The following is a 27,840-nucleotide window of genomic DNA, read 5'->3' as shown; positions in this document are numbered from 1 at the left end:
TTGTTTTTACTTAATATCTACAACAGTGGAGAACAGTTATTTAAAACCTAACAGAAAAAAACACTAATAAAAACAGTCGGCACGTGGAAAGAAAGAGGTGTGTGTGTGTGTATATATATATATATATATATACATATACACACGTGTGTAAAGCTTGTTTCCAGACTTCGAAAGAAAGACAATCCTGGAAGCCACGCCTCCTCCAGTATCAATAAGTACAGTGCCAGACGTTCCTTTCGACAGACGGATGTGCATTATTTGGATACAGACAGTGAAGCAGAGTGGGAATACTCATCAATACCCAGAATCCAATAACAAACATGAGAGGTTTTATACTCTTTGCGATTTTAGTAATTGCACATGCTCACAGCAGTATTGGTAAATATAATTTTATTTACTTTAACTGAGTGAATTTTATTCTACTCTCTCTATACACTTACATTTTATGTAGGCTTACTCGTTTTAATTCAACTGCAAATGTGAACTCTGTTCAGCATTGTCCTTCAAGTTAGTTTATTTGGCAACAGTCGTGTTGTAGAAATACTTGAAATTACTACTAAAGTAGTTTTTTGAGGTTCTGTACATTACGATTTATATTTTTGACAATTTTTTTCTTCACTACTTTCCTAAAGAAAACAATGTACTTTTTACTCCATACATTGTCCCTGACACCCAAAAGTACATTTTGAATGCTTAGCAGGACAGAAAAATGGTCAAATTCACTTATCAAGAGAATGCCTGGTCATCCCTACTGCCCCTGATCTGTGACTCACTAAACACAAATGCATTGTTTGTAAATAATGTCTTGAGTGTTGGAGTGGCCCCTGGCTATCTGTAAATAATGTCTGAGTGTTGGAGTGTGCCCCTGGCTATCTGTAAATAATGTCTGAGTGTTGGAGTCTGCCCCTGGCTATCTGTAAATAATGTCTGAGTGTTGGAGTGTGCCCCTGGCTATCTGTAAATAATGTCTGAGTGTTGGAGTGTGCCCCTGGCTATCTGTAAATAATGTCTGAGTGTTGGAGTCTGCCCCTGTCTATCTGTAAATAATGTCTGAGTGTTGGAGTGTGCCCCTGGCTATCCTTACATCTGTAAATGATGTCTTGAGTGTTGGAGTGTGCCCCTGGCTATCCGTACATTTTCAAAACAAGAAAATGGTGCCGTCTGCTTTGCTTAATATAAGGAATTTGAAGTGATTTTTAATGTTGATACTTTAGTATATTTAGAACCAAATACCTTTAGACTTTTACTCAAGTAGTATTTTACTGGGTGACTTCCACTTTTACTTGAGTAACTTTCTATTAAGGTATCTATACTTTTACTTAAGTGTAACAATTGGGTACTTTTTCCACCACTGCCATCCGGTTTGTTTAATGTAAGGAACTTGAAATGATTCATAGTTTTACTTTTACTTTTGATACTTAAGTAGATTTTAGCAATTACATTTACTTTTGATACTTAAGTAGATTTTAGCAATTACATTTACTTTTGATACTTAAGTAGATTTTAGCAATTACATTTACTTTTGATACTTAAGTATATTTAAAACCAAATGCTTTTAGACTTTTACTCAAGTAGTATACTGCGTGACTTTTACTTGAGTATTTTTTTATAAAGGCATCTTTACTTTTACTCAAGTATGACAATTGGGGGGGTCAAAATCAAAAGTAACAGTCAGTATCTGGTGTGGCCACCAGCTGCATTAAGTACTTAATTAAGTGCGTCTCCTCCTCATGGACTGCACCAATATAGTTCTTGTTGTGAGATGTTACCCCATTCTTCCACCAAGGCACCTGCAAATTCCCAGACATTTCTGTGGGGTATGGCCCTAGCCCTCACCCTCCGATCCAACAGGTCTCAGACGTACTCAATGGGATTGAGATGGCCATGGCAGAACACTGACATTCCTGTCTTACAGGAAATCACGCACAGAACGAGCAGTATGGCTGGTGGCATTGTCATGATGGGTCATGTCAGGATGAGCCTGCAGGAAGGGTACCACATGAGGGAGGAGGATGTCTTCCCTGCAATGACAACAAGCTCAGTCTGATGATGCTGTGACACACCGCCCCAGACCATGACGGACCCTCCACCTCCAAATCGATCTCGCTCCAGAGTACAGACCTCGGTGTTAAGGCTCATTCCTTCAACGATAAACGCGAATCCGACCATCTCCTCTGGTGAGACAAAACCGCAACTCATCAGTGAAGAGCACTTTTTGCCAGTCCTGTCTGGTCCAGCGACGGTGGGTTTGTGCCCATAGTCGACGTTGTTGCCGGTGATGTATGGTCAGGACCTACCTTACAACAGACCTACAAGCCCTCAGTCCAGCCTCTCAGCCTATTGCGGACAGTCTGAGCACTGATGGAGGGATTGTGCATTCCTGGTGTAACTCGGGCAGTTGTTGTTGCCATCCTGTACCTGTCCCGCAGGTGTGATGTTCAGATGTACCAATCCTGTGCAGGTGTTGTTACACGTGGTCTGCCACTGCAAGGACGATCAGCTGTCCATCATGTCTCCCTGTAGTGCCGTCTTAGGCGTCTCACAGTACAGACATTGCAATGTATTTCCCTGGCCACATCTGCAGTCCTCATGCCTCCTTGCAGCATGCCTAAGGCATGTTCACGCAGATGAGCAGGGACCCTGGGCATCTTTCTTTTGGTGTTATTCAGAGTCAGTAGAAAGACCTCTTTAGTGTCCTAAGTTTTCATAACTGTGACCTTAATTGCCTACCGTCTGTAAGCTGTTAGTGTCTTAACGACCGTTCCACATGTTCATTAATTGTTTATGGTTAATTGAACAAGCATGGGAAACAGTGTTTAAACCCTTTACATTGAAGATCTGTGAATTCATTTGGATTTTTACAAATTATCTTTGAAAGACACAGGGTCCTGAATAAGGGACGTTTCTTGTTTTTGCTGAGTTTATATATATTTTTTAATATTGTCTCTGTTTATGCCTGGGTAATCGATTCAATTATTAATTGAGAGCGGAACTCCCCTGAAAAGCCAATTATTTGAATACAAATTGAAAGTGTGACAAATCACATGAATCTCTGCACCTCATTCCAATTCCATGGGATTTGATTTACCTTGGAGACTCAACGCCTGTGGAGAAAAGCAATTTAAGTCACTGTTTAGTTTTTTGTCACTATCTAAAAACATGTTTCCAATTGCTTTTCTTCAGCATTGTCCATGGTGTGGATCGATAATGCCACAGTCATCCCCATGAAATGGTGTGCTTTCAACGTGTTGTTCAAGTAATTCAAGTTTGTGGTTTGTATGTGTTTTTGCACTAAAACGCTTTGTCCAGCAGGGGACCTCCTACCTACCTTTTATTACCAGCATCTCCTAGTCAAGTAGACAAACCTGTTGTTCATCTGGCTGTGTTTGGCTCATTGCCAGCCTGGTTTGAACCAGTCAACAAGAAGGAAAAGGAAGCACTTGTATAAAAATAAAACATTGTATTTTTCACTCAAACAATAAGCTGCTGCACCAGCCCATCTAATGCCCTATGTGGCCTAATGTTAGGTGCACCAGCCCAGTCTAATGCTCTAATGTTAGGTGCACCAGCCCAGTCTAATGCTCTAATGTTAGGTGCACCAGCCCAGTCTAATGCCCTATGTGGCCTAATGTTAGGTGCACCAGCCCAGTCTAATGCTCTAATGTTAGGTGCACCAGCCCAGTCTAATGCTATAATGTTAGGTGCACCAGCCCAGTCTAATGCCCTATGTGGCCTAATGTTAGGTGCACCAGCCCAGTCTAATGCTATAATGTTAGGTGCACCAGCCCAGTCTAATGCCCTATGTGGCCTAATGTTAGGTGCACCAGCCCAGTCTAATGCCCTATGTGGCCTAATGTTAGGTGCACCAGCCCAGTCTAATGTCCTATATGTGGCCTAATGTTAGGTGCACCAGCCCAGTCTAATGCCCTATGTGGCCTAATGTTAGGTGCACCAGCCCAGTCTAATGCCATAATTTTAGGTGCACCAGCCCAGTCTAATGCCCTATGTGGCCTAATGTTAGGTGCACCAGCCCAGTCTAATGCCATAATTTTAGGTGCACCAGCCCAGTCTAATGTCCTATATGTGGCCTAATGTTAGGTGCACCAGCCCAGTCTAATGCCCTATGTGGCCTAATGTTAGGTGCACCAGCCCAGTCTAATGCTCTAATGTTAGGTGCACCAGCCCAGTCTAATGCCATAATGTTAGGTGCACCAGCCCAGTCTAATGCCCTATGTGGCCTAATGTTAGGTGCACCAGCCCAGTCTAATGCCCTATATGTGGTCTAATGTTAGGTGCACCAGCCCATCTAATGCCCTATATGTGGTCTAATGTTAGGTGCACCAGCCCAGTCTAATGCTCTAATGTTAGGTGCACCAGCCCAGTCTAATGCCCTGTATATGGCCTAATGTTAGGTGCACCAGCCCAGTCTAATGCTCTAATGTTAGGTGCATCAGCCCAGTCTAATACTCTAATGTTAGGTGCACCAGCCCAGTCTAATGCCCTGTATGTGGCCTAATGTTAGGTGCACCAGCCCAGTCTAATGCCCTGTATGTGGTCTAATGTTAGGTGCACCAGCCCAGTCTAATGCCCTATATGTGGTTTAATGTTAGGTGCACCAGCCCATCTAATGCCCTATATGTGGCCTAATGTTAGGTGCACCAGCCCATCTAATGCCCTATATGTGGCCTAATGTTAGGTGCAACAGCCCATCTAATGCCCTATATGTGGCCTAATGTTAGGTGCACCAGCCCATCTAATGCCCTATATGTGGTCTAATGTTAGGTGCACCAGCCCATCTAATGCCCTATATGTGGTCTAATGTTAGGTGCACCAGCCCAGTCTAATGCCCTATATGTGGTCTAATGTTAGGTGCACCAGCCCAGTCTAATGTCCTATATGTGGTCTAATGTTAAGTGCACCAGCCCAGTCTAATGCCCTGTATGTGGTCTAATGTTAGGTGCACCAGCCCAGTCTAATGCCCTGTATGTGGTCTAATGTTAGGTGCACCAGCCCATCTAATGCCCTATATGTGGTCTAATGTTAGGTGCACCAGCCCATCTAATGCCCTATATGTGGTCTAATGTTAGGTGCACCAGCCCATCTAATGCCCTATATGTGGTCTAATGTTAGGTGCACCAGCCCATCTAATGCCCTATATGTGGTCTAATGTTAGGTGAACCAGCCCAGTCTATATGTGGCCTAATGTTAGGTGCACCAGCCCAGTCTAATGTCCTATATGTGGTCTAATGTTAGGTGCACCAGCCCAGTCTAATGTCCTATATGTGGTCTAATGTTAGGTGCACCAGCCCAGTCTAATGCTATAATGTTAGGTGCACCAGCCCAGTCTAATGCTCTAATGTTAGGTGCACCAGCCCAGTCTAATGCTCTAATGTTAGGTGCACCAGCCCAGTCTAATGCTCTAATGTTAGGTGCACCAGCCCAGTCTAATGCTCTAATGGTAGGTGCACCAGCCCAGTCTAATGTTCTAATGTTAGGTGCACCAGCCCAGTCTAATGCCCTATATGTGGTCTAATGTTAGGTGCACCAGCCCAGTCTAATGCCCTGTATGTGGTCTAATGTTAGGTGCACCAGCCCAGTCTAATGCCCTATATGTGGCCTAATGTTAGGTGCACCAGCCCATCCACTGAAGTGTATCAAAATATTTCTCAACAAAGAAACCCCACTGGAATGACTCTAGCAATAGGTGGGCTAAACAATAATCTTGTCTACTACCAGCCATGGGACGAGATTAGCCAAACAACAACTAAAGTGTATGATGATGTGGTTGATTTAGTCTTTGTTGTCTTATTCTGTGCTGTCTAGCGGCCCTGGTCATAAAGGGACCAGACAAGCCTGTTCTGGAGAACGATGAAGTCACCCTGGAATGTCTGCTTTCTGACTCGGAGCTCAACACCAGCCAAGTCCACTTTGAGAAGTTTTCCAAGGTCAGGACACAGGCTACTTCTACCTCTGACTGTACTTCTAATTGGGTTGTATGATTGCCAATTCTGTTGCTGTACTATGTGAAGTAAAGCGTGTTGAGGCTCTACACTTATCGAAACATGACTTGAACTCGACTTCAGTTAGTGCAGTATGTTTATGTCAACAGGGCTCAGCTTTATCATTTTTATTGTATATAAAATTACCAATGTGTTCAGACCAAGAAGGGAATCATTCTCACTACTACTCATATCACTGTGCCAGTCCCACATATGACTGCTGTTTGCAGATGAGGTAAATCTCTGTTTCTCTCTCTCACTGTTCCTCTCTCTCCTACTCTTCATCAGTACATGAATAAATGGTATCGACTGGAGGAGGAGTCCATGTACCGCCGATGTATCCCTGGTGTTATCTTGAGGCGTGAGGCGAGCCAACTGCTTCTGTCCATCCTCAGCATCCACAGCTACTTCCACCAGGGACTCTACCGCTGTGTCGCAGACAACGCCACGGCAACCGACAACTCCTCCCAGCCCCTGGCTATCACCATCAACTGTGAGTATGGGGTGGGCTATATAGTTACAAGCATGTCTGGAACAGCTGTTTTTGTTTTGTTTTTAAAATGGCGCGATGGCCAATAAATTGGCACAGCAGGAAAGACCAAACCTCCTGGAGAGCTGCTGGGCATGCAGACTTTTAGTACAACCCTGCTTTAATACACCTGATTTGTATCAGCTGCTCCCTAGAACCTTGATTAGCTGAATCCGGTGGGTAAGTGTAGTGCTGGAACAAACCCCTGCACACCCAGTTGTAGCTCTCCAGGAGGAGCGCCTGCTATCCACTCCACCATACAGTATATCCATTCTCCTTGTTTTCAAAAACAATGTTCCAGAAATGGAAATTCACAGGGGAATAGAAATACAAATAACCAGAAGAAGAGACATATTGTACTATACAAGGCACATGAAATGGTGGTCATAGCGTGAGGCCTATTTTCCCTTCCGCTACAGGGGCGATCAAATCGACCGTCACGTCTTTTGATAGGCTTCTTTGCCTGTGGAGCAATCGATAATGGGGAATTATTTATGTGGACAGAAGGAGAGAGCCCAAGGCACATGGAGATGGTTCCATTGACGTAGAGAGGGAGAAAATGAACCTTCACACTCCATAGTGCACCATTGTGAGGACTTAGGAAGATGAAGGCAATTACCATTATCTGATTGTTCCCTCATGGGCAATTTGTAGAGGATTTGAGGCACAATACTGCAGTATGCTCAAGGATATGACTCTGTTGACTGATGTCTATGCATGTTTGTACACTGTGTGCACAGCTGCACACACACACTCAAACCTCTTAAAACCATCACACATGCATTCTTCTTGATTTCTGCCTGAACCTGCTGTGTTTCTGATCCCCTGTTCAGACATGCGTGAGCTGTCTGTGTACGATGTGTCCTCCTCCAGCCGGAGGTTCATCAAGGAAAACCTGCTTGTGACACTAGGCGAAGACGTAGAGGTGGAGTGTTCCACCACAGCCTCTGAGGCACCACAATACTTCTGGCAGAAATATGTGAGTTTGGGCCTGTCAGGATCTGGCCTTCTATCGCTCGATCTCTCACTCTCTGTCCTGCTCCTCTTTCTCTCTCAGCACCATAAGAGGTGCTCAGTATTCATTGTTATTCCCTGGTTTGGGCCCTCCTCTTTCTGGAGAGCAGCTTGTCCACTCAGAGGATTAATAGTTTAATGAGGTCTAGACAAGTGGCAACCTGAAAGCCAATCTGTTGATAGATTCCTAATGATTTTTCAATGTTCTGTTAACCATTGTTGAATTATTCAACTTGCTGTTACCAAAGCCACAAACCAAATACCCAGGGGAATTAAGACCTCTCAATGCTAAATGTCAAACTCCCGAATGGCCATGCAGGCAACAATAAGACCTTGGTGAATTGATTTGCTGCTCCCTAGTGGTAAAATAAGGTATCACTACTTCAGCACATTGTGGGTCCACTATTTCAGACCTGATGCAATTTCACACCTTTAAAATCAACTTAGTCCTCATTTTAATAAATTTTTTCTGAATTTGAATGTCTTTAGAAAGAATACCCCTCCACCCTCCAATATCCGTCACTGTGAATATCCTCCATCTACCTTTTGAACTGTTCTGTCCACACATTCAGAACTATTTGCATAACTGTTTATACATCTCTGTCTCCTCTTTCTCTCTCAGCACCATAAGAGGTGCTCAATATTCATGTTATTCCCTGGTTTGGGCCCTCCTCTTTCTGGAGAGCAGCTTGTCCACTCAGAGGATTAATAGTTTAATGAGGTCTAGACAAGTGGTAGAAAGTATTCAAGGATGGGGATGGGAGGAATTATAGGGGCAGAGAAACAAACAGTATGGGCCATTTGATGGACAGCAGCTGACTGACTGCACAGTCCTGGTCTCTAGTAATGTCAAAGGGAGGCAGGTAGGAGGCTAGATGCATCTGAGCCAGTGGATTTGCATACAGAATGCTGTTTTGGCCAAACCTGGTCTTTCCTGGAAATCCTCTTAATTCAGCCCCTCATTCAAATTGAAATGTACTTTCTTGGCAGGAAAATGGGAGATCCCAGGAGCCAAATCATTTGCATGGTGTAATGTCTTTTTTGGGGTTTGTTTCTATTCTGTTTCTCCTATTATTTCTCCCCTACTGTGTCTAACTCTCCCTCTTAATAATAGCCCAGCAGCTAGTTCTGTGTCCACAGTGCCTCCCGTTTTCTCATTATGTGTTGTTAACAGTGTTGCCGTGCTATTCTTTGCTGATTTCCCCATCTAGGTCAGTGAATGGGGTTTATGTGGAATTTATTCAGTGGGTTTACTGTTCATGTAAATACACCTTGTCCGGGAGTTTATCACTTCTCTCAAAGGGACACACATACTGTAACTCCACTGAGAAACGTTTTCTTGACTCGTTCGCTCGCTTTCTCCTCCATTCGCACCCCTCTCTCTCTCTCACCCACCATCCTTCCCTCTAACAGGGAGATGACTGGATCGTGCCCTCCTCCAAGCTGAGGCTGAAGAATGTGAGGATGGAGGATGGTGGAGACTACACCTGCATGGCTGAGCATCCCACTCTGTCCAGCCTGAAGAAGAGCAGCACCATCTCCATAACTGTGCTGACAGGTAGGTAGAAGGTCAGGGGTTAGGAAGGGGGGGGGACTACAGGGGTCAGGGGTTATGAAGAGGGACATTATGTGTAGGGGTTAGAATGCAGGAAGGACAAGAGGGAGGGTGAGAGGTACAGATGTTAGGGCCAATACACATATGTAGAGGAGGGGTACAGAGGAGTGTCTAGCGAGAGGCTCCCGTGAAGGCGAGGGTCTTACGGCTATGTGATGGAGGAGAGGAACTGGCCACTGCAGAGGACGTGTCTTAGGACACTAAATATGTCACTGAAGAAGAAGACTCATTACGTTACAGCTAATCCAATTTATCATACTGATCATTGTTCATTTTTATCAGCGACCTGCGAGATGATTACGCTGCATTAATGGTCATGGGTTTTTCCACACGATCATATCGCCAATATAGTGTCAACTTTAATCATTGCGATTACAATCGTTTCAATTATCTAGCCTCCAAGTCAGTTGCGCCAATCAAAGTGGATGCATGTCATTTATAACAGTGAAGACACTGCTTCAGTATGAAGTGGAAGTGAATAATCGTAGTGAACAATCATTTGCTCTTCATTTTACACTATTTTCAATCAATCAAATGTATTTAATACAGCCCTTTTACATCAGCAGTTGTCACAGTGCTTTACAGACATCCAACCTAAAACCGCAGAGAGCAAGCTATGCAGATGAAGTAGCTAGGAAAAACTCCCTAAAAAGCAGGAACCTAGGAAGAAACCTAGAGAGTAATCAGGCTCTTCTGGCTGTACCGGGTGGAGATGCATGTGGCCATTAAGGCCAGATTGTTTTTCAAGACATTCAAACGTTCATAGATGACCAGCAGGGTCAGATTATAACCATTTTATCCAGTAGAGTTGGATACACGACAACATGGACAGTATGGAGCTAGGCTAACAAAATAACCTGTCTGTGAATCATCTGGTATTAAAGACTGTGGTGTGTCTGACTCTCCGGCCTGCAGCCACCAACGGCCGTCTCAACCAAGCCTGGTACGACTCCACCAACCTGGTGTTGATGACCTCCGTGGCGGGGGCGGTTCTCCTGGTGCTCATCCTGTCTATCACCGTCTTCCTGGTCCGCAGGGCCAAGCAGGCCAAGAGCACCAAGGGACCCATGTGAGTGCTGAGCTCTGTGGCACAGTGCCCTCCTCACCTCTCTCTGTGTGTGTGTGTGTGTGTGTGTCCCCTCCGTTCTCTTATCTCCTTCCCCTCCCCTCTTCCATTTATCCCAGATTATAGCCAGGCCAATATATTATATCTATTGCCTTATATTTCACTCTGACTCTTACGATAGTACCAAGGCTCAGGTGGATTTACTGTGTGTGTTAGTGTTCTTGTAGATCGCTATGTCCCAGTGGCGGTGACCAGCTAGACTCAGTCGCTGACTTCCTCCCTGATCTCTTCCCTGCCCACATGAAATAATACTACAGTTTATTATAAAATACTACAGTACTTACTATAGAATTCTGTGGTATACTGTAGAATACTATACTACACACTGTAGTATCCCTCAATCATGTGTAGTATTTTGTAGAATACTATAGTAAATGCTACAGTATTGTCTGTAAAAACACAACACTTTTTAAACTAAAGTAAAAACTACAGTATATAATTAGCATATTCCCTACCCATTCCCCTATCCCAATTTGTGCCACCTATAAATAAAAAAAACCTACATGCCAAGTATAGACCATATATTGTGTTCCATACATGTTAGAGAAAAGAGCTGACGTTCAGACCCCAGTCCTACCTACTTACAGGTTAGAGAAAAGAGCTGACGTTCAGACCCCAGTCCTACCTACTGACAGGTTAGAGAAAAGAGCTGATGTTCAGACCCCAGTCCTACCTACTGACAGGTTAGAGAAAAGAGCTGACGTTCAGACCCCAGTCCTACCTACTTACAGGTTAGAGAAAAGAGCTGACGTTCAGACCCCAGTCCTACCTACTTACAGGTTAGAGAAAAGAGCTGACGTTCAGGCCCCAGTCCTACCTACTTACAGGTTAGAGAAAAGAGCTGACGTTCAGACCCCAGTCCTACCAACTTATTAACTGGTTAGAGAAAGAGCTGACGTTCAGGCCCCAGTCCTACCTACTTACATGTTAGAGAAAAGAGCTGACGTTCAGACCCCAGTCCTACCTACTTACAGGTTAGAGAAAAGAGCTGACGTTCAGACCCCAGTCCTACCTACTTACAGGTTAGAGAAAAGAGCTGACGTTCAGACCCCAGTCCAACCTACTTACAGGTTGGAGAAAAGAGCTGACGTTCAGACCCCAGTCCTACCTACTTACAGGTTAGAGAAAAGAGCTGACGTTCAGACCCCAGTCCTACCAACTTATTAACTGGTTAGAGAAAGAGCTGACGTTCAGACCCCAGTCCTACCTACTTACAGGTTAGAGAAAAGAGCTGACGTTCAGACCCCAGTCCTACCTACTTACAGGTTAGAGAAATGAGCTGACGTTCAGACCCCAGTCCTACCTACTTACAGGTTAGAGAAAAGAGCTGACGTTCAGACCCCAGTCCTACCTACTTACAGGTTAGAGAAAAGAGCTGACGTTCAGGCCCCAGTCCTACCTACTTACTGGTTAGAGAAAAGAGCTGACGTTCAGACCCCAGTCCTACCTACTTACAGGTTAGAGAAAAGAGCTGACGTTCAGACCCCAGTCCTACCTACTTACTGGTTAGAGAAAAGAGCTGACGTTCAGACCCCAGTCCTACCTACTTACAGGTTAGAGAAAAGAGCTGACGTTCAGACCCCAGTCCTACCTACTTACAGGTTAGAGAAAAGAGCTGACGTTCAGGCCCCAGTCCTGCCTACTTACAGGTTAGAGAAAAGAGCTGACGTTCAGACCCCAGTCCTACCTACTTACTGGTTATGGAAAAGAGCTGACGTTCAGACCCCAGTCCTACCTACTTACAGGTTAGAGAAAAGAGCTGTCGTTCAGACCCCAGTCCTACCTACTTACAGGTTAGAGAAAAGAGCTGACGTTCAGACCCCAGTCCTACCTACTTACTGGTTATGGAAAATGTGCTCTTAGAATTTCTCTAGTAGGTTTTTTCTAAGTGAAAGCCTCCACTTCTATGTAAAAGATAATACAACAAAACACTATAGTGGACACTACAGTAATGTCTGCAAAAACACTTCAGTAAATACTACATTATACTACAGTCTACAAAAACACTACATTAATTACTGTAGTATATACTACACGTTTTGTTTAACTACTGTATTTATACTGTAGATAGAGTTAACTGTAGATACTACAGTATACTTCTACTAAGTACTACAGTATTCACTGTAGTGTTTTGCAGACTGTAGTCCTCAAAATCACTGCAATGCATACTATAGTATTTATACTATAGTATTTTTTTCATGTGGATGTGTTTTCACCAGACTCTTGCAAAACATGTAAGGATACTGTGGTCATATAGTTGGTCCTGTTAAAATCACAATAAATACACAGTAATCAGACACATTGTGACCCACAACTTATGTTGGTCAACCTCATATCAGAGTGATAACAACATGAGTACAGTACATGCTTTCTGTAATAGGTATTCTGTCTTATATATGGAAGCTATTGAGGTTAGGTTGCTCTCTACATCTGTGTGTTTGACCTACAGTATATTCTGTAGATTACTGGTTGGCAGTCTATTTGTTCTCTTTTACTTGTCTTTCTCTCCTCTGGGGATCTCTGGGCAGTCAATTTACACATAATGGTGAAACTCTCTATATTTCTCTCCTCTGGGGTTCTCTGGGCAGTTCATTTACACATAATGGTGAAACTCTCTATCTTTCTCTCCTCTGGGGTTATCTGGGCAGTCCATTTACACATAATGGTGAAACTCTCTATCTTTCTCTCCTCTGGGGTTCTCTGGGCAGTCAATTTACACATAATGGTGAAACTCTCTATCTTTCTCTCCTCTGGGGTTCTCTGGGCAGTCAATTTACACATAATGGTGCAACTCTCTATCTTTCTCTCCTCTGGGGTTCTCTGGGCAGTCCATTTACACATAATGGTGAAACTCTCTATCTTTCTCTCCTCTGGGGTTCTCTGGGCAGTCCACTTACACATAATGGTGCAACTCTCTATCTTTCTCTCCTCTGGGGTTCTCTGGGCAGTCCACTTACATATAATGGTGAAACTCTCTATCTTTCTCTCCTCTGGGGTTCTCTGGGCAGTCCACTTACATATAATGGTGCAACTCACTCTTTCCCTCCTCCTCCTCTCTCTACCTCCAGTGATGACCACTCTCAGAAGAAGCCCATCTACACAGCCAGTGTGGAGTCTCTGGCCTCTACCAGTGGAGACAAACAACCACTGGTGTGACCGCGCCAAGAGATGGAGAGGAGAAGTAGGGGAACAAATGGAGAAAGATGGTAAAGGGGGCAAGGGAGTGAGGAATAGGAAGGAGGGAAGATGTTGAGGTGGGAGGAGAGGTGCCTGGGTTATGGATGCAGAGTTGCAGTGAGCCAGGATGCAGAGTAAAATCGAAGCTATTATCAAAGGCTGGCTGCGTGTAAGAGGAGGGAGACAAATGATTGTTTTACTGGGGTGGTTTGCTTCCAGCGGGGTTGGCTGAAGTGTTCTTGAACAAAAGGTGTGCAATTTTCTCTTTTATTGATCTCGCAACCTGCAAAATTGACATTCACTTTCTTATCTGAGGCAAGGCGAGGGGGAGGAGTCTTTTGTACTGTGTGAACCCTGAGCAGCTGCAGACCGGTTTCAGGAGGTTACCTTGAGATAAACTGCTCACCACCACCACCACTTTTGCAGCCTTGGGCTCACAAAAAGGAATGTATCTTATGTTGCAAATATAATGTGACTCTGCTGTATCACAAATGGGCCTTTTCCCCTCTACTTTTACGTGGTGTAGAATATTGGTGTGGATTTTTTTTCTCAAGGAAATGTATAACCTTGTGTAGCATACTAGTGGTGATGCACTTCAAAGTATACAGACAAGATGTACACTTGTAGATTATTTTCTATCTCTATATTCCAATGACAACTGAAGCACTTTCAAACATTACCCTCAGAGCTATCTATTTGCTGTATTTCCTGTACTTTTAATATTCATGATATAAAGTTCCTTTGAGACATTCTAATAGTAATTCACCAGTGTCTTTTATCATTGATTTAAATGTAGGACATATCGAGAGCGGGAGGAGTATTGACAATGCTGTGAAAGCTGGATGCTGGTACAAGCTTGAACACATACAGTAAATCCAATAGCCTCTTGACCTCCTATCCTCTCTGTAACCTCAGTTCCCTCCACTTCCTATCCATTCTGCAAGGCCTTCCTCTACAGCTGACCTTTACTGCACCTCACACACGCCATCTAACCACGGAGAGAGAGCCTGCATATGATATGCCCAGTCAATAACAGAAGACCGACAGACAACCTTGAGGCATCTACCCATTGTTTTAAGTGAGGCTATGTATGTGGTTACACATGGTTCATTCCCCACGGCATCCTACAGCACCATTAATAACTCTCCCTCTCCCAGCCAGGCTACAACTTCATTCTTTCATTTTCTCCTCGGTTGCCTTCGAACCTTAACGTATTTGCCTCACCGCTTATCACTATAACGGCTCTTCTCATAACTATTTATTTAATTACGCCTGGACTGTCTGTTGATGTTTTACTATGTGTGCCTGGTTGAAGGTAGGCTGCCGTTAATAACGGGAAGGAGATGCTGTGGTTTAATGATGACACTCTGTTAAAGGGTACCGTCCACGCGCTACAGAGCACAGCGAGGATAATGTTATTAAACTGATTATTCAAGTCTTCACAGCAGCTCCTTCTCCAGCCACCGTCTGGCTTGTTACAGGCCATTTGTGTGTCCTAGCTGCTAGGTGTAAAGGCTGAGGTCAAAACTGTGTAGCCAAAAGTCCATAAAACAGTCATGCTTCATCAAAATACCATTTGGAAATTTGAAGCGCTCTTCATTTGAAATGCCAGTGAACAGCGTTTTATTTTGGCCTTTGAGGCATTTATGGGTGAAAAGTGTACGCATTCATGGATGTTGCTGGTTCAACAGGATGGCCAAGGACTACTAGACGACAGTGAGGTCAGGCACACGAGGGCTTTCTGCCTCCATGGTTGTGTTTGGATAGCTCCGGCCCCTAGGCACTGACCTAGAATCAGATTTCCCTTCTAAGGTCACCAGGTAAAGTTGAGGGCTGTCCTTAGACACTGACATATGGTCTGGCTTCTGACCTCATGTCAGTAGCTAAAGGTCGTAGGAGTAGGCTTACAAAAAGATGATCAGCTACACTTTTACCTCACATATCATATTGGAATAATTGTTAGGAATCATTATTATTATTATCCTGCACCAACTATTTATCATTGTTGATTCTGTTTCCTAAGAATATCCATTCACAATATAGTGATAAGTATACCTATAACCACACACATTTGTGCACGTCACTTGGTTTTGTATGTTTCCTTGTATATACATGTATGGACTGAAATAAAATATAGGTTTTCTCTGGAGAGGCAGGTGTTCCCACATCATTGCTCTCCAACAATGCCCCATCTGATGCGGGGGAGCCGCCGCTGACACCCGCCAACCGGGGAACAAACACTCCGAGAGAAAGTGACAGGGGAAAATGAAACGGAACGCGAAATGCGGGGGGGCGGATATTATCATAGCCAAAACAACATGATGAAAGAGAACATATCTCGGCGTGGGACAAGTAGAAATCAAAAGACAGAAGGAACGGAAGTGTGGTTGAGCGGGAGAAGTACAGAAGGGTAAATCAGTAGCCTACAATCATGTCAGGCTACCCACGGGGCAGAAGAATTTATACAGATGGGCCTGTTATGGAGACTGAGACTGGCCACTTTTCATGTAGCAATTTTAGAGGAACATTCAGGCTTAGGGCTACAACATTTCCATCGAGCAATTCTCAAAGCTTAAAATGAGAATGTGCCCTGCTTCAAATATATTATTATTTTCAGGCTGAATTAATTAATTAACAAACACATGTTAATTACAGGCTCATGTTACGAGCTGTTCTGACATGCTATGCACTTTGCTCATCCAAAGGTGTCGCCAAACACTTACTTTGAAACATATTCATTCACGTATAATAAAATATTCACTGAGGTATATTCAAAAAAAAATACAATTTTCATAATAAGCCCGTTTTGTGCCACGCTCTGACTAGAAAACACAATTTGGAGTGCAGTGCAACCACAGCATGACAGTAAGAGTCTCCGGTGCGTCTTATTCAGACGTTATGTGCGCCCCGAGCTCTGTCAAGAACAAGGGTTTGGAACCGCTGGAGAGTTTTGTTGGTTTCATTCCATTAGCGCTATTCCAAGCGGTAATTTGATCAAATCGAGCTTTATTTAGGCTAGTGCTCTGCTCTACACTCCACTGATGATTTCACTTTACATTTAGAACACAAACAAACACAAGTTTTTTGTTTAGTCCTAGGCTACTCCAATATCAAACTAGGTCTAATAAATTCCTTTGATGACAATAAGTTCTAAAGCCTCCATGTATATGGCCATAATAGCACATTTTAATATTCAGCCTATTATGTTTTGAATCTTACAATAACATACTGTATATAGACTACCGTTCAAAAGTTTGTGGTCACTTAGAAATGTCTTTGTTCATCAAATCAACATTTATTTGTCACATACACATGGTTAGCAGATGTTAATGCGAGTGTAGCGAAATGCTTGTGCTTCTAGTTCCAACCATGCAGTAATATCTAACAAGTAATCTAACCTAACAATTTCACAAAAACTACCTTATACATACAAGTGTAAAGGAATGAATAAGAATATGTACTTAAAAATATATGAATGAGCGATGGCCGAACGGCATAGGCAAGATGCAGTAGATGGTATAGAGTACAGTATATACATTTGAGATGAGTAATGTAGGGTATGTAAACATTATATAAAGTGGCATTGTTTAAAGTGGCGAGTGATACATTTATTACATACATTTTTCATTATTAAAGTGGCTAGAGATGAGTCAGTATGTTGGCAGCAGCCACTCAATGTTGGTGATGGCTGTTTAACAGTCTGGTGGTCTTGAGATAGAGACTGAAAAACAGCTTCTCGGTCCCCGCGTTGATGCATCTGTACTGACCTCGCCTTCTGGATGATAGCGGGGTATCATGACAGGCAGTGACTCGGATGGTTGTTGTCCTTGATGATCTTTTTGGCCTTCCTGTGACATCGGATGGTGTAGGTGTCCTGGAGGGCAGGTAGTTTGCCCCCGGTGATGCGTTGTGCAGACCTCACTACCCTCTGGAGAACCTTACAGTTTTGGGGGCGGAGCAGTTGCCGTACCAAGCGGTGATACAGCCCGACAGGATGCTCTCGATTGTGCATCTGTAAAAGTGTGAGTGTTTTTGGTGACAAGCCAAATCTGTTCAGCCTCCTGAGGTTGAAGAGGCGCTGCTCCGCCTTCTTCACCATGCTGTCTGTGTGGGTGGACCAATTCAGTTTGTCTGTGATGTGTACGCCGAGGAGCTTACTACTCTCCACCTTCTCCACTATTGTCCCGTCGATGTGGATAGGGGGCTGTTCCCTCTGCTGGGTCCAGGACCCAGTTGCACAGGGCGGGGTCGAGACCCAGGGTCTCGAGCTTAATGAAGAGTTTGGAGGTACTATGGTGTTAAATGCTGAGCTGTAGTCGATGAACAGCATTCTTACATAGGTATTCCTCTTGTCCAGATGGGTTAGGGTAGTGTGCAGTGTGATTGCGTCGTCTGTGGACCAATTGGGGCGGTAAGCAAATTGGAGTGGGTCAATGGTGTCAGGTAGGGTGGAGGTGAAATGGTCCTTGACTAGTCTCTCAAAGCACGTCATGATGACGGAAGTGAGTGCTACGGGGCGGTAGTCATTTAGCTCAGTTACCTTCGCTTTCTTGGGAACAGGAACAATGGTGGCTCTCTTGAAGCATGTGGGGACTGCAGACTGGAATAAGGATTGATTGAATATGTCCGTAAACACACCAGCCAACTGGTCTGCACCATGCTCTGAGGACGCGGCTGGGGATGCCGTCTGTGCCGGCAGCCTTGCGAGGGTTAACGCATTTGAATGTTTTACTCACGTTGGCTGCAGTGAAGGAGAGCCCGCAGGTTTTGGTAGCGGGCCATGTCAGTGGCACTGTGTTGTCCTCAAAGCGAGTAAAGAAGATGTTTAGTTTGTCTGGGAGCAAGACATTGTGGTCCGTGAAGGGGCTGGTTTTCCTTTTGTAGTCTGTGATTGACTGTAGACCCTGCCACATACCTCTCGTGTCTGAGCCGTTGAATTGCGACTCTACTTTGTCTCTATACTGACGCTTAGCTTGTTTGGTTGCCTTGCAGAGGGAATAGCTACACTGTTTGTATTCGGTCATGTTTCTGGTCACCTTGCCCTGATTAAAAGCAGTGGTTCGCGCTTTCAGTTTTGTGTGAATGCTGCCATCAATCTACGGTTTCTGGTTGGGGGAAAGTTTTTGGGGAATGCTGTGGAAGTCCTCAACTGGCAGCTTCATTAAATAGTATCTACAAAACACCAGTCTCAACGTCAACAGTGAAGAGGTGACTCCGGGATGCTGGCCTCCTCGGCAGAGTTGCAAAGAAAAAGCCATATCTCAGACTGGCCAATAAAGAGAAAAGATTAAGATGGGCAAAATAACACAGACACTGGACAGAGGAACTCTGGCTAGAAGGCCAGCACTCCGGAGTCGCCTCTTCACTGTTGACGTTGAGACTGGTGTTTTACGGGTACTATTTAATAAGCTGCCAGTTGAGGACTTGTGAGGCGTCTGTTTCTCAAACTAGACACTTAATCTACTTGTCCTCTTGCTCAGTTCTGCACCAAGGCCTCCCACTCCACTTTCTATTCTGGTTAGAGACAGTTTGTGCTGTTCTGTGAAGGGAGTAGTATACAGCGTTGTACGAGATCTTCAGTTTCTTGGCAATTTCTCACATGGAATATCCTTAATTTCTCAGTACAAGAATAGACTGATGAGTTTCAGAAGAAAGTTATTTGTTTCTGGCCATTTGAGTCTGTAATCGAACCCACAAATGCTGATGCTCCAGATACTCAACTAGTCTAAAGAAGCCCAGTTTTATTGCTTCTTTAATCAGAACAAGTTTTCAGCTGTGCTAACATAATTGCGAAAGGGTTTTCTAATAATCAATTATCCTTTTAAAATGATAAACTTGGATGAGCGAAGACAACGTGCCATTGGAACACAGGAGTGATGGTTGCTGATAATGGGCCTCTGTACGTCTATGTAGATATTCCATAAAAAAATCAGCAATTTCCAGCTACAATAGTCATTTACAACATTAACCATGTCTATACTGTATTTCTGATCAATTTGATGTTATTTTAATGCACAAAAAAATGTATTTATTTCAAAAACACGTACATTTCTAAGTGACCTCTAACTTTTGAACAGTAGTGTTATATATTTTTTTATTAATCTCATTGAATTTGAATCATACATGTTGGCTTAACTATGCATGTTTTGTAAATACCTTTTATTTGGTAGGCTGCTAATGCTTGTTATCAATCAGGTTTACAGTAGCCTACCGACATTGATTGATTGATATATATATATTGTAGCATGTTTCCTCCCTCTCCCCTTGTTTTCTAAACACACCCACATCTTAATATACGTTCCTCCACTTGCTCCTTGCTTCTTATTGGTCAGAGAACAGTTCCGAGTCCCGCCCTCTCTGCCTGCTTTTAAATATATTTAAGTAACCAAGAAAAACGGTCCAAACCACGGTCGTTTAATCACGTCAACGAGAAAAAAATGGGTGTATGTGTCTAGTAGTATGCAGTTTTTTTTGTATGTAAAAAGACCCCAGCGAATGTTATTAAACAGAACCAGACACACTCCAGGCTTTATTCGCGGGTGAACCTGCGGGTTCACGTCACTTTGATTTCTCCAAGGAAGAGGAATATCAAAAAAGAGATCAGCGGGACTATCAACGATGGCATTTACGGCGGTGTGGAACTATTTCGTTCCCTTGTCTGTCATCACTTTGCTATCTCTTGTGGGGACAGGTAAGAACGTTTTCTATTTGGGAATGATATAAAGAATGGGCTATCCGCTGGTTAAGAAAGACTCAGAAACGAGAGATTCATACTTTCTGTAGGGACTTGCACTGACCTTTGTTGACTATTCAAGTGGAAAGGAGTGCTTGACAATAACCTAAACATGCACCGCAGGCTATTTCGTCATGTAAATTATATATTTTGTCAGTGGATAGGACTGCCCGCTGCCTGCCTGGGACACTGGTGATTGTGCATATGCGATTACGCGCCTCATGTGGTCTGTGAAGCTTTTTAAAACGGATGAGGTCTGTATCTCATTGAACACACATCGTTGATGTTTCACCTACACATCGATATATTGATGCTACATGGTAGCCTGGTTTATTTTCTGTTTGGACAGGTAGTATTATATGCAGACATGCGTTGTTACGACCCCATATTGAAAACAAAAGTAAAAGCCATTGCCACCATAGTACCTTTTGGCCAGTGTTCCGATCTTATATGACATTTAATTGTACTTTGCATCGCCATCATACGCCGTAACCTATACATCTTCCACTTCATCATTTGTATCGACAGAACATAGTTGGGATTACACATAACGGGGTGTATAGCTAGATATACGACTGTGCGCGCCATGCGCATAGGCTATGTAACCGCACAGTGTGAATATCGATTCAGCCACATGCCTGCTCATAACAAATACCGCAGCAGAGCAGAGAAGCCCACTACTACCACACATTCTCTGTCCAGTCAGTCAGTGCTGACAGCGTCCTCGGCAGAGTCATTGTGATGCCTGGGTTCTGGGGACAGACAGTCGCAGTGTGCTAGCCCAGGACAGACAGTCGCAGTGTGCTAGCCCAGTATCCCTAGCCTCATGTGTTCGTCTGATAGATTACTACTGATTTCCTGACATTCTCCACATCATGTGTTCTGGAAGCTTTGAGTTCTCAACACCTCATCAGCTGGTCTGATATCTATAAGTGTTGTATTGCAGAATGATCATTAAAGCCAGCCAGGCACCCTTAGGCAGTGCTGTAGGCTACTATTGTTCTCTCTCCCTTGTATGTCTTTACCTAGGGATAGTCCCAACCTGTTCCCTTCGGTTCCCGTAGGGACAGCCTATTTCATGCTCACCATCCCATGAGAAGTGCATGTGCTGCACACTGGAGATATGGATTAATGTCATCTCCAAGACAACTTGCTCTTTTTACTGCATGGCTTTGGTTTCGCCATCTGTTTGTATCCGAGAGGAATTGCTTTAGCTCAGCCTGCATCAATGTTTATTAGAATGAGTTACAATTCTCATGATTCTAACACCGGAATTAGAAGTGGGTTGTGTGGATAGTCTTGTTTTATAGGTTCCCATATAGTACCCATGAGCTATTACTAAGTTCTATTACACTGTAGTGTAGGCTGATGTCTTTATATTCAGTAATATTGATTATGCTTCTATCAAGGCAGTGAATGGGTTAAGATCTTGCTTCCATACTCTGTGTATTGTCACAGAGCGGTGCTGTGCCTGCCGATGATGTCTACTGTTGGAGAAACATGAGTCTTTCCTCCGTACCCCTATGTGTGTATTCCACAGCTGCTGCTCTATAGCCAAGAGAGAGAGAGAGGGAATGATGTTATATGCATGAGTGTGTTACTCTATGTGCATGTATCCTTTACTGGAGTAAGAGAGAAAGGTGTTTGTGCTGCTTACTGTGCAGGGTTTTGTCAGAGCTGCAGGCTGCCTTGGCTGGGGCCTGGTTGGTGATCACTGTCATTAATCAAGCCAGTGACAGGGCTGGGGGGGTGGGGAGTCAGCCGAGGGGAGTAAGGAATCATGACATGTAACGTGGTCGAGTTTATGGGGAGCTGGAATGGGGAAGGGAGATGGAGGAGAGTGATAGAAAGAGGGCGTTGGAGGAGAGGCAGAGCGGCAGTGAGGAGATGGAGCTGGAGAGATGGCTGGTTTTCAACACCCCTTCATCATGCAAATCAGGATGGAAATCAAGAAAACTCATTTAAAGGGGAGATGGAGGAGGGAGACGAGGGGAAGGGAGAAAAAGAGAGGCCCCCTGACTATGGCAGAGAGTGAGATGGATGGATTGATTGGATGGATGAATAGACAGAGTGATGTAAATACAGGGAGGCAGCCAGAGATGGCTACCTAAGAGGAGGAGAAAGAGAGGGGCAGAAAGCGGTTGGGAGAGAGAGAGAGGGGCAGAAAGCGATGGGGAGAGAGAGAGTGGGGCAGAAAGCGATGGGGAGAGAGAGAGAGGGGCAGAAAGCGATGGGGAGAGAGAGAGGGGCAGAAAGCGATGGGGAGAGAGAGAGAGGGGCAGAAAGCGATGGGGAGAGAGAGAGAGGGGCAGAAAGTGATGGGGGGAGAGAGAGAGGGGCAGAAAGCGATTGGGAGAGAGAGAGAGAGAGAGATGAAGAAGCAAAGCAGAGGCAAGGAGGACTTCACAGCGCGTGTCTGCTGGGCAAGCCTGAGGGACACACACACACACACACACACACACACACTGAGAGCTCTGTATCGGGGTTCTGGTGTGTGTGTGTGTGTGTGGGCGATCCGCTACAGCTGCAGGCCAAACTGCCAGAGCAAATCAAATCAAATGTTATTTGTCACATGTGCCAAACACAACACTGACCTTACAGTGAAATGCTTTCTTACAAGCCCTTAACCAACAATGCAGTTAAGAGAAATACCTTTTAAAAAAGGAATAAAAGTAAAAAATAATTAAAGAGTAACAGTAAAAGAACAATAGCTTGGCTATATACAGGAGGTGCCGGTACAGAGTCGATGTTAGGCCAGGTAATATATACATGTGGGTAGAGTTATTAAAGTGACTTATGCATAGATAATAACAGAGATTGGCAGCAGCGTAAAGGAGGGGGGGGGGCAATGCAAATGGTCCAGTTAGCCATTTGATTAGATGTTCAGGTGTTTTACGGCTTGGGGGTAGAAGCTGTTAAGAAGCCTTTTGGACCTAGATTTGTTGCTCTGGTACCGCTTGCTGTGCGGTAGCAGAGAGAACATTATATGACTAGGGTGGCTGGAGTCTTTGACCATTTTTAGGGCCTTCCTCTGACACCGACTGGTATAGTGGTCCTGGATGGCAGAAGCTCGGCCCCGGTGATGTACTGAGCCGTACACAATACCCTCTGTAGTGCCTTGCGGTCGGAGGCCGAGCAGTTGCCGTACTGCAGAGCTCCTACAGTGAGGGAAAAAAGTATTTGATCCCCTGCTGATTTTGTACGTTTGCCCACTGACAAAGAAATGATCAGTCTATCACTTTAATGGTAGGTTTATTTGAACAGTGAGAGACAGAACAACAACAAAAAAATACAGAAAACGCACGTCAAAAATGTTCTAAATTGATTTGCATTTTAATGAGGGAAATAAGTATTTTGACCCCTCTGCAAAACATGACTTAATACTTGGTGGCAAAACCCTTGTTGGCAATCACAGAGGTCAGACGTTTCTTGTAGTTGGCCACCAGGTTTGCACACATCTCAGGAGGGATTTTGTCCCACTCCTCTTTGCAGATCTTCTCCAAGTCATTAAGGTTTTGAGGCTGACGTTTGGCAACTCAAACCTTCAGCTCCCTCCACAGATTCTGTATGGGATTAAGGTCTGGAGACTGGCTAGGTGACTCCAGGACCTTAATGTGCTTCTTCTTGAGCCACTCCTTTGTTGCCTTGGGTCATTGTTATGCTGGAATACCCATCCACAACCCATTTTCAATGCCCTGGCTGAGGGAAGGAGCTACATGGCCCCGTCCATCGTCCCTTTGATGCGGTGAAGTTGTCCTGTCCCCTTAGCAGAAAAACACCCCCAAAGCATAATTTTTCCACCTCCATGTTTGATGGTGGGGATGGTGTTCTTGGGGTCATAGGCAGCATTCCTCCTCCTCCTCCAAGCACGGCGCGTTGAGTTGATGCCAAAGAGCTCCATTTTGTTCTCATCTGACCACAACACTTTCACCCAGTTGTCCTCTGAATCATTCAAATGTTCATTGGCAAACTTCAGACGGTCATGTATATGTGCTTTTTTGAGCAGGGGGACCTTGCGGGCGCTGCAGGATTTCAGTCCTTCACGGCGTAGTGTGTTACCAATTGTTTTCTTGGTGACTATGGCCCCAGCTGCCTTGAGATCATTGACAAGATCCTTCCATGTAGTTCTGAGAATTTCCAATCCCAGTGATAATAACAATCAACCAATAGCTCTGACCAATCCCAGAGGTTTGTTAGACCCTGGGTATAATAATAATTAGTCAAATACTCAGCTTAAACAAAAGGTTAGTACAGTTTATTCAGAGAACGTTCTAAAGTCAAGAATACAAAACAATTCATTTTATACTGACTTCTCACACCCACACATTCACACTGCCGCACGCACGCACGCACGCACGCACACACGCACACACGCACACACACACACACACACACACACAAACACAAACATGTCCTGCTACCTAACCGCCAGAGCTTTGTGACCTTGTTCTTGACCCATACTCCCTATTCTCTCCCAATCTCTAGTCAGGTCGGCACCAAGCTCAGACAGTCTGTGTTTATAATACCATAAAGACATAGTCTTTACCCTAATTCTGACTAGGACTACACATTTATTGATTATGATTTTATACATTCTAATCACTTCATACAATTATATGTTTCAGGGTGGAATATTCTAATCATTCAATTAACAGACAATTCTCACCTAACAAGTTCTGAACTGATTCCTCATCGTTCTCATGATCATTGCAACTCTACGAGGTGAGATCTTGCATGGAGCCCCAGGCCGTGGGAGATTGACAGTTCTTTCGAGGTTCTTCCATTTGAGAATAATCGCACCAACTGTTGTCACCTTCTCACCAAGTTGCTTGGCGATGGTCTTGTAGCCCAATCCAGCCTTTTGTATGTCTACAATCTTGTCCCTGACATCCTTGGAGAGCTCTTTGGTATTGGCCATGGTGGAGAGTTTGGAATCTGATTGATTGCTTCTGTGGACAGGTGTCTTTTATACAGGTAACAAGCTGAATTTAGAAGCACTCCCTTTAAGTGTGTGCTCCTAATCTGAGCTCGTTACCTGTATAAAAGACACCTGGGGGCCAGAAATCTTTCTGATTGAGAGGGGGTCAAACACTTATTTCCCCCATTAAAATGCAAATCAATTTATAACATTATTGACATGCGTGTTTCTGTTTTTTTGTTGTTGTTGTTATTCTGTCTCTCACTGTTCAAATAAACCTACCATTAAAATTATAGACTGATCATTTCTTTGTCAGTGGGCAAACGTACAAAATCAGCAGGGGATCAAATACTTTTTTCCCTCACTGTAATACTGCTAATGCCACCTCTGCTGCTACCAGCACCACTACCACCACACTGCACCCCAGCCAGACTGTTGTTACTGCTGCTCCTATCACCTCTGGGCATTTAATCACCTCCATTTGTTTATGTGACTGCGTGCAATGAGAGCCTTCCGTTTGAACCCCTTGTCATCATGCATCTGGGCCATGGATCTGCTAAAGGCACTGGCGGTTGAAAAACGGTAGCAATTGGATGGACTTGGGGGGAGAAGATTTGAATATTAATTATTGTCGGTGTGCACACGTACACATCCACATGCGCCGAGTATAAATCAATGTCGGTGTGAGTCACCGTCTTATTCTGCCTTAAACACACTAACATATAGGGAAGCAGGCATGTACACACTGGGACTTCAGAGGACAGCTGACACAGTTTGATCAGGTTACTGTCTAATGCAAGAAGATGAGTGATTACGTAAGACGCTGTCAGCCTGAACCGTTTTTTAATGATTGTCAGGCATATTTTGCATCATGTCAGAGCAAGATTCACTTGTGCTTTCTTCTAGATGACGCCGGAATCACTAGTTCAGCTCACCACTTTGTTCTTTAATGCATCGAAGAAGTCTTCAGCGTAAGCCAAGATTTTATCCTTTGATCCAAACCTTTGATAATTCTACTCCAAATAAAATAAGGTTGTCGACAATTGAATTGAAATAGTGGAACGTCCTCCTCTTCTCACAGAAGTGCCATAATAAAGTTCTTGAGTGATGCCAATGTTGGAATTTCTCTGTAATACATTGTTATTTTATGATTCCTCTCTAGTGGGACAATGGGACACAATGGGAAAATCAAACGTTGGCATACGATGCTGGCGTGCCCTTCAAGTCAACATGATTGGGGCGATACTCAGGTTTGTTTGTATTCAGCCTGGCACGGCAGTATCACAGCAGTCTGATCAGCTGATTTAGTTTTAAGGCTATCTGCTGTCAAAACAGAAGCTCTGTCTTCTGCACTACGGAACACTGAAGGGATCAACTCATAAACAAATTTGAGTGTGTCGCTTTTCACAAAGTCACAACGGTGAGCGAGAGAGAGAGTTACGGAGCGTAACCTGAGTTTTATTCTTCCCCTTTGGTTTTATGCTTCCATTACTCATGGATTGAAGATTTCCTAGCTGACTGTTTAGTGCAGGTGATGCATTTAACTGTAGTGATTCTCTCATTTCCAACTAGCCCACCGTCTCATCCATAACAATGGAACTATGGAAATATGGGCAATATCTCAGGTCTTAAGTATATTCCTCTCTTAGTCTTTTCTCTCTTCCTCTACACACTGATCAGAAAACACAGGATATGTGAAAGCAACATGGTAGAAGCCCATCAGGAATGTCTAGCTCATCAATGTCAGTGCAGACTGCAGAGGGAGGGAAGGAGAGGAAGAGAGGAAGCCACTTTGAGAGTATTGAGATGACTTGGCCTCTATCAGACTTGGCCGTCGGTCACATGCCATAGTTCACTTCCTGTTTACTACTTACAGTAGCTGATCTGTCCGCAGGGAGACGTTGACAGGATATAAATAGATTGTGGACATTAGCAATGGAAAGGCAGAAGGAAACCATGTTGATGATTTTAGTCGGATATCTCATTTGTTTCTTTTCAGTCCAACAAAATAAAAAATCTGGATTTGTTAGGGATTATTAAAAATATATATATATTGACTTGATTGTTTAAAGCGGAAGTTCATTTAGAATCATTTACATCCCCTCAGAGAGTGCTAAACATGCTAATAATAACGGTGATTTACCTAAGCTGTCCTTATGACAAGTCTATATCTGAGTAATTGGCTTTCCACCAACTTCTCTGGGAAGATGTTATGGTGAAGAGGAGATATCAAGGACATCCTTATTTTCTGGCTCTCTCAGCCTGTCAATCAATCTGTCCTTTCATCTCCCGCGGAGTGTCTGCTCCTCTCTCCTCCCCAGCTTCTTGGTCAGTAAACTGCGACAGCCTTTTCTCATGTCTCTCTGTATGTTCTGACCTTCTGTCTCTTGGGCCGGGGCTCTTTATGTTCCTTACCGCTGTCTGTGTGTCTGTTTTGTTGGTGAGACTGTGAAATCAGAGCATCGATTCCCACTTCACCATCGCTTGGCACACGGTGTAGTATCGGTGCTACTGCTGTGTGTTCTATGTGCGCCACACTCTTATGTTAAGGACCTCGGAATTGAAGTCAACAATAGCAAGAAACAGGGACAATGAGAGAACTAGGGAGAGGGAGTGGGGAAGAGAGAGAGAAACAGGGACAATGAGAGACCGAGGGAGAGGGAGTGGGGAAGAGAGGGAGAAACAGGGACAATGAGAGACCTAGGGAGAGGGAGTGGGGAAGAGAGGGA

The 27,840-nt window shown here is 44.1% G+C and overlaps 2 protein-coding genes across 2 annotated transcripts in view; both read left to right on the top strand.

The window, feature by feature from the left end:
- Positions 1-211: 211 nt before the first annotated feature.
- Positions 212-14,215, top strand: LOC135521993 (vascular endothelial growth factor receptor 2-like). The gene is made up of 7 exons (XM_064947851.1): positions 212-378; positions 5,824-5,945; positions 6,288-6,492; positions 7,362-7,507; positions 8,956-9,100; positions 10,073-10,226; positions 13,352-14,215. The coding sequence occupies exons 1-7, from the start codon at positions 321-323 to the stop codon at positions 13,437-13,439; spliced, it is 918 nt and encodes a 305-aa protein (XP_064803923.1). The 5' UTR covers positions 212-320; the 3' UTR covers positions 13,440-14,215.
- A 5,639-nt stretch (positions 14,216-19,854) lies between these two features.
- The window catches only part of LOC135521991 (cell adhesion molecule 4-like), a 241,878-nt gene continuing 233,892 nt past the window's right edge, over positions 19,855-27,840 (top strand). Inside the window, exon 1 of the mRNA XM_064947847.1 lies at positions 19,855-20,151. Coding sequence (XP_064803919.1) covers positions 20,079-20,151 — 73 coding nt within the window. The 5' untranslated portion in view covers positions 19,855-20,078. The remainder of the gene's footprint in view (positions 20,152-27,840) is intronic.

The sequence above is a fragment of the Oncorhynchus masou genome, chromosome 30 (genome assembly GCF_036934945.1).
Source record: "Oncorhynchus masou masou isolate Uvic2021 chromosome 30, UVic_Omas_1.1, whole genome shotgun sequence".
Lineage (NCBI taxonomy): Eukaryota > Metazoa > Chordata > Actinopteri > Salmoniformes > Salmonidae > Oncorhynchus > Oncorhynchus masou.
The sequence above is the reverse complement of the archived record's forward strand: the minus strand, read 5'-3'. Positions and strand labels throughout refer to the sequence as shown.

Bases quoted from the DNA above. Each gene is read 5' to 3' on its own strand.
- LOC135521993 (XM_064947851.1), top strand. From the start codon at position 321: ATGAGAGGTTTTATACTCTTTGCGATTTTAGTAATTGCACATGCTCAC. The intron at 5,946-6,287 runs GTCAGGACACAG...ACTCTTCATCAG, and splicing joins ACTTTGAGAAGTTTTCCAAG to TACATGAATAAATGGTATCG. The intron at 10,227-13,351 runs GTGAGTGCTGAG...CTCTACCTCCAG, and splicing joins AAGAGCACCAAGGGACCCAT to TGATGACCACTCTCAGAAGA.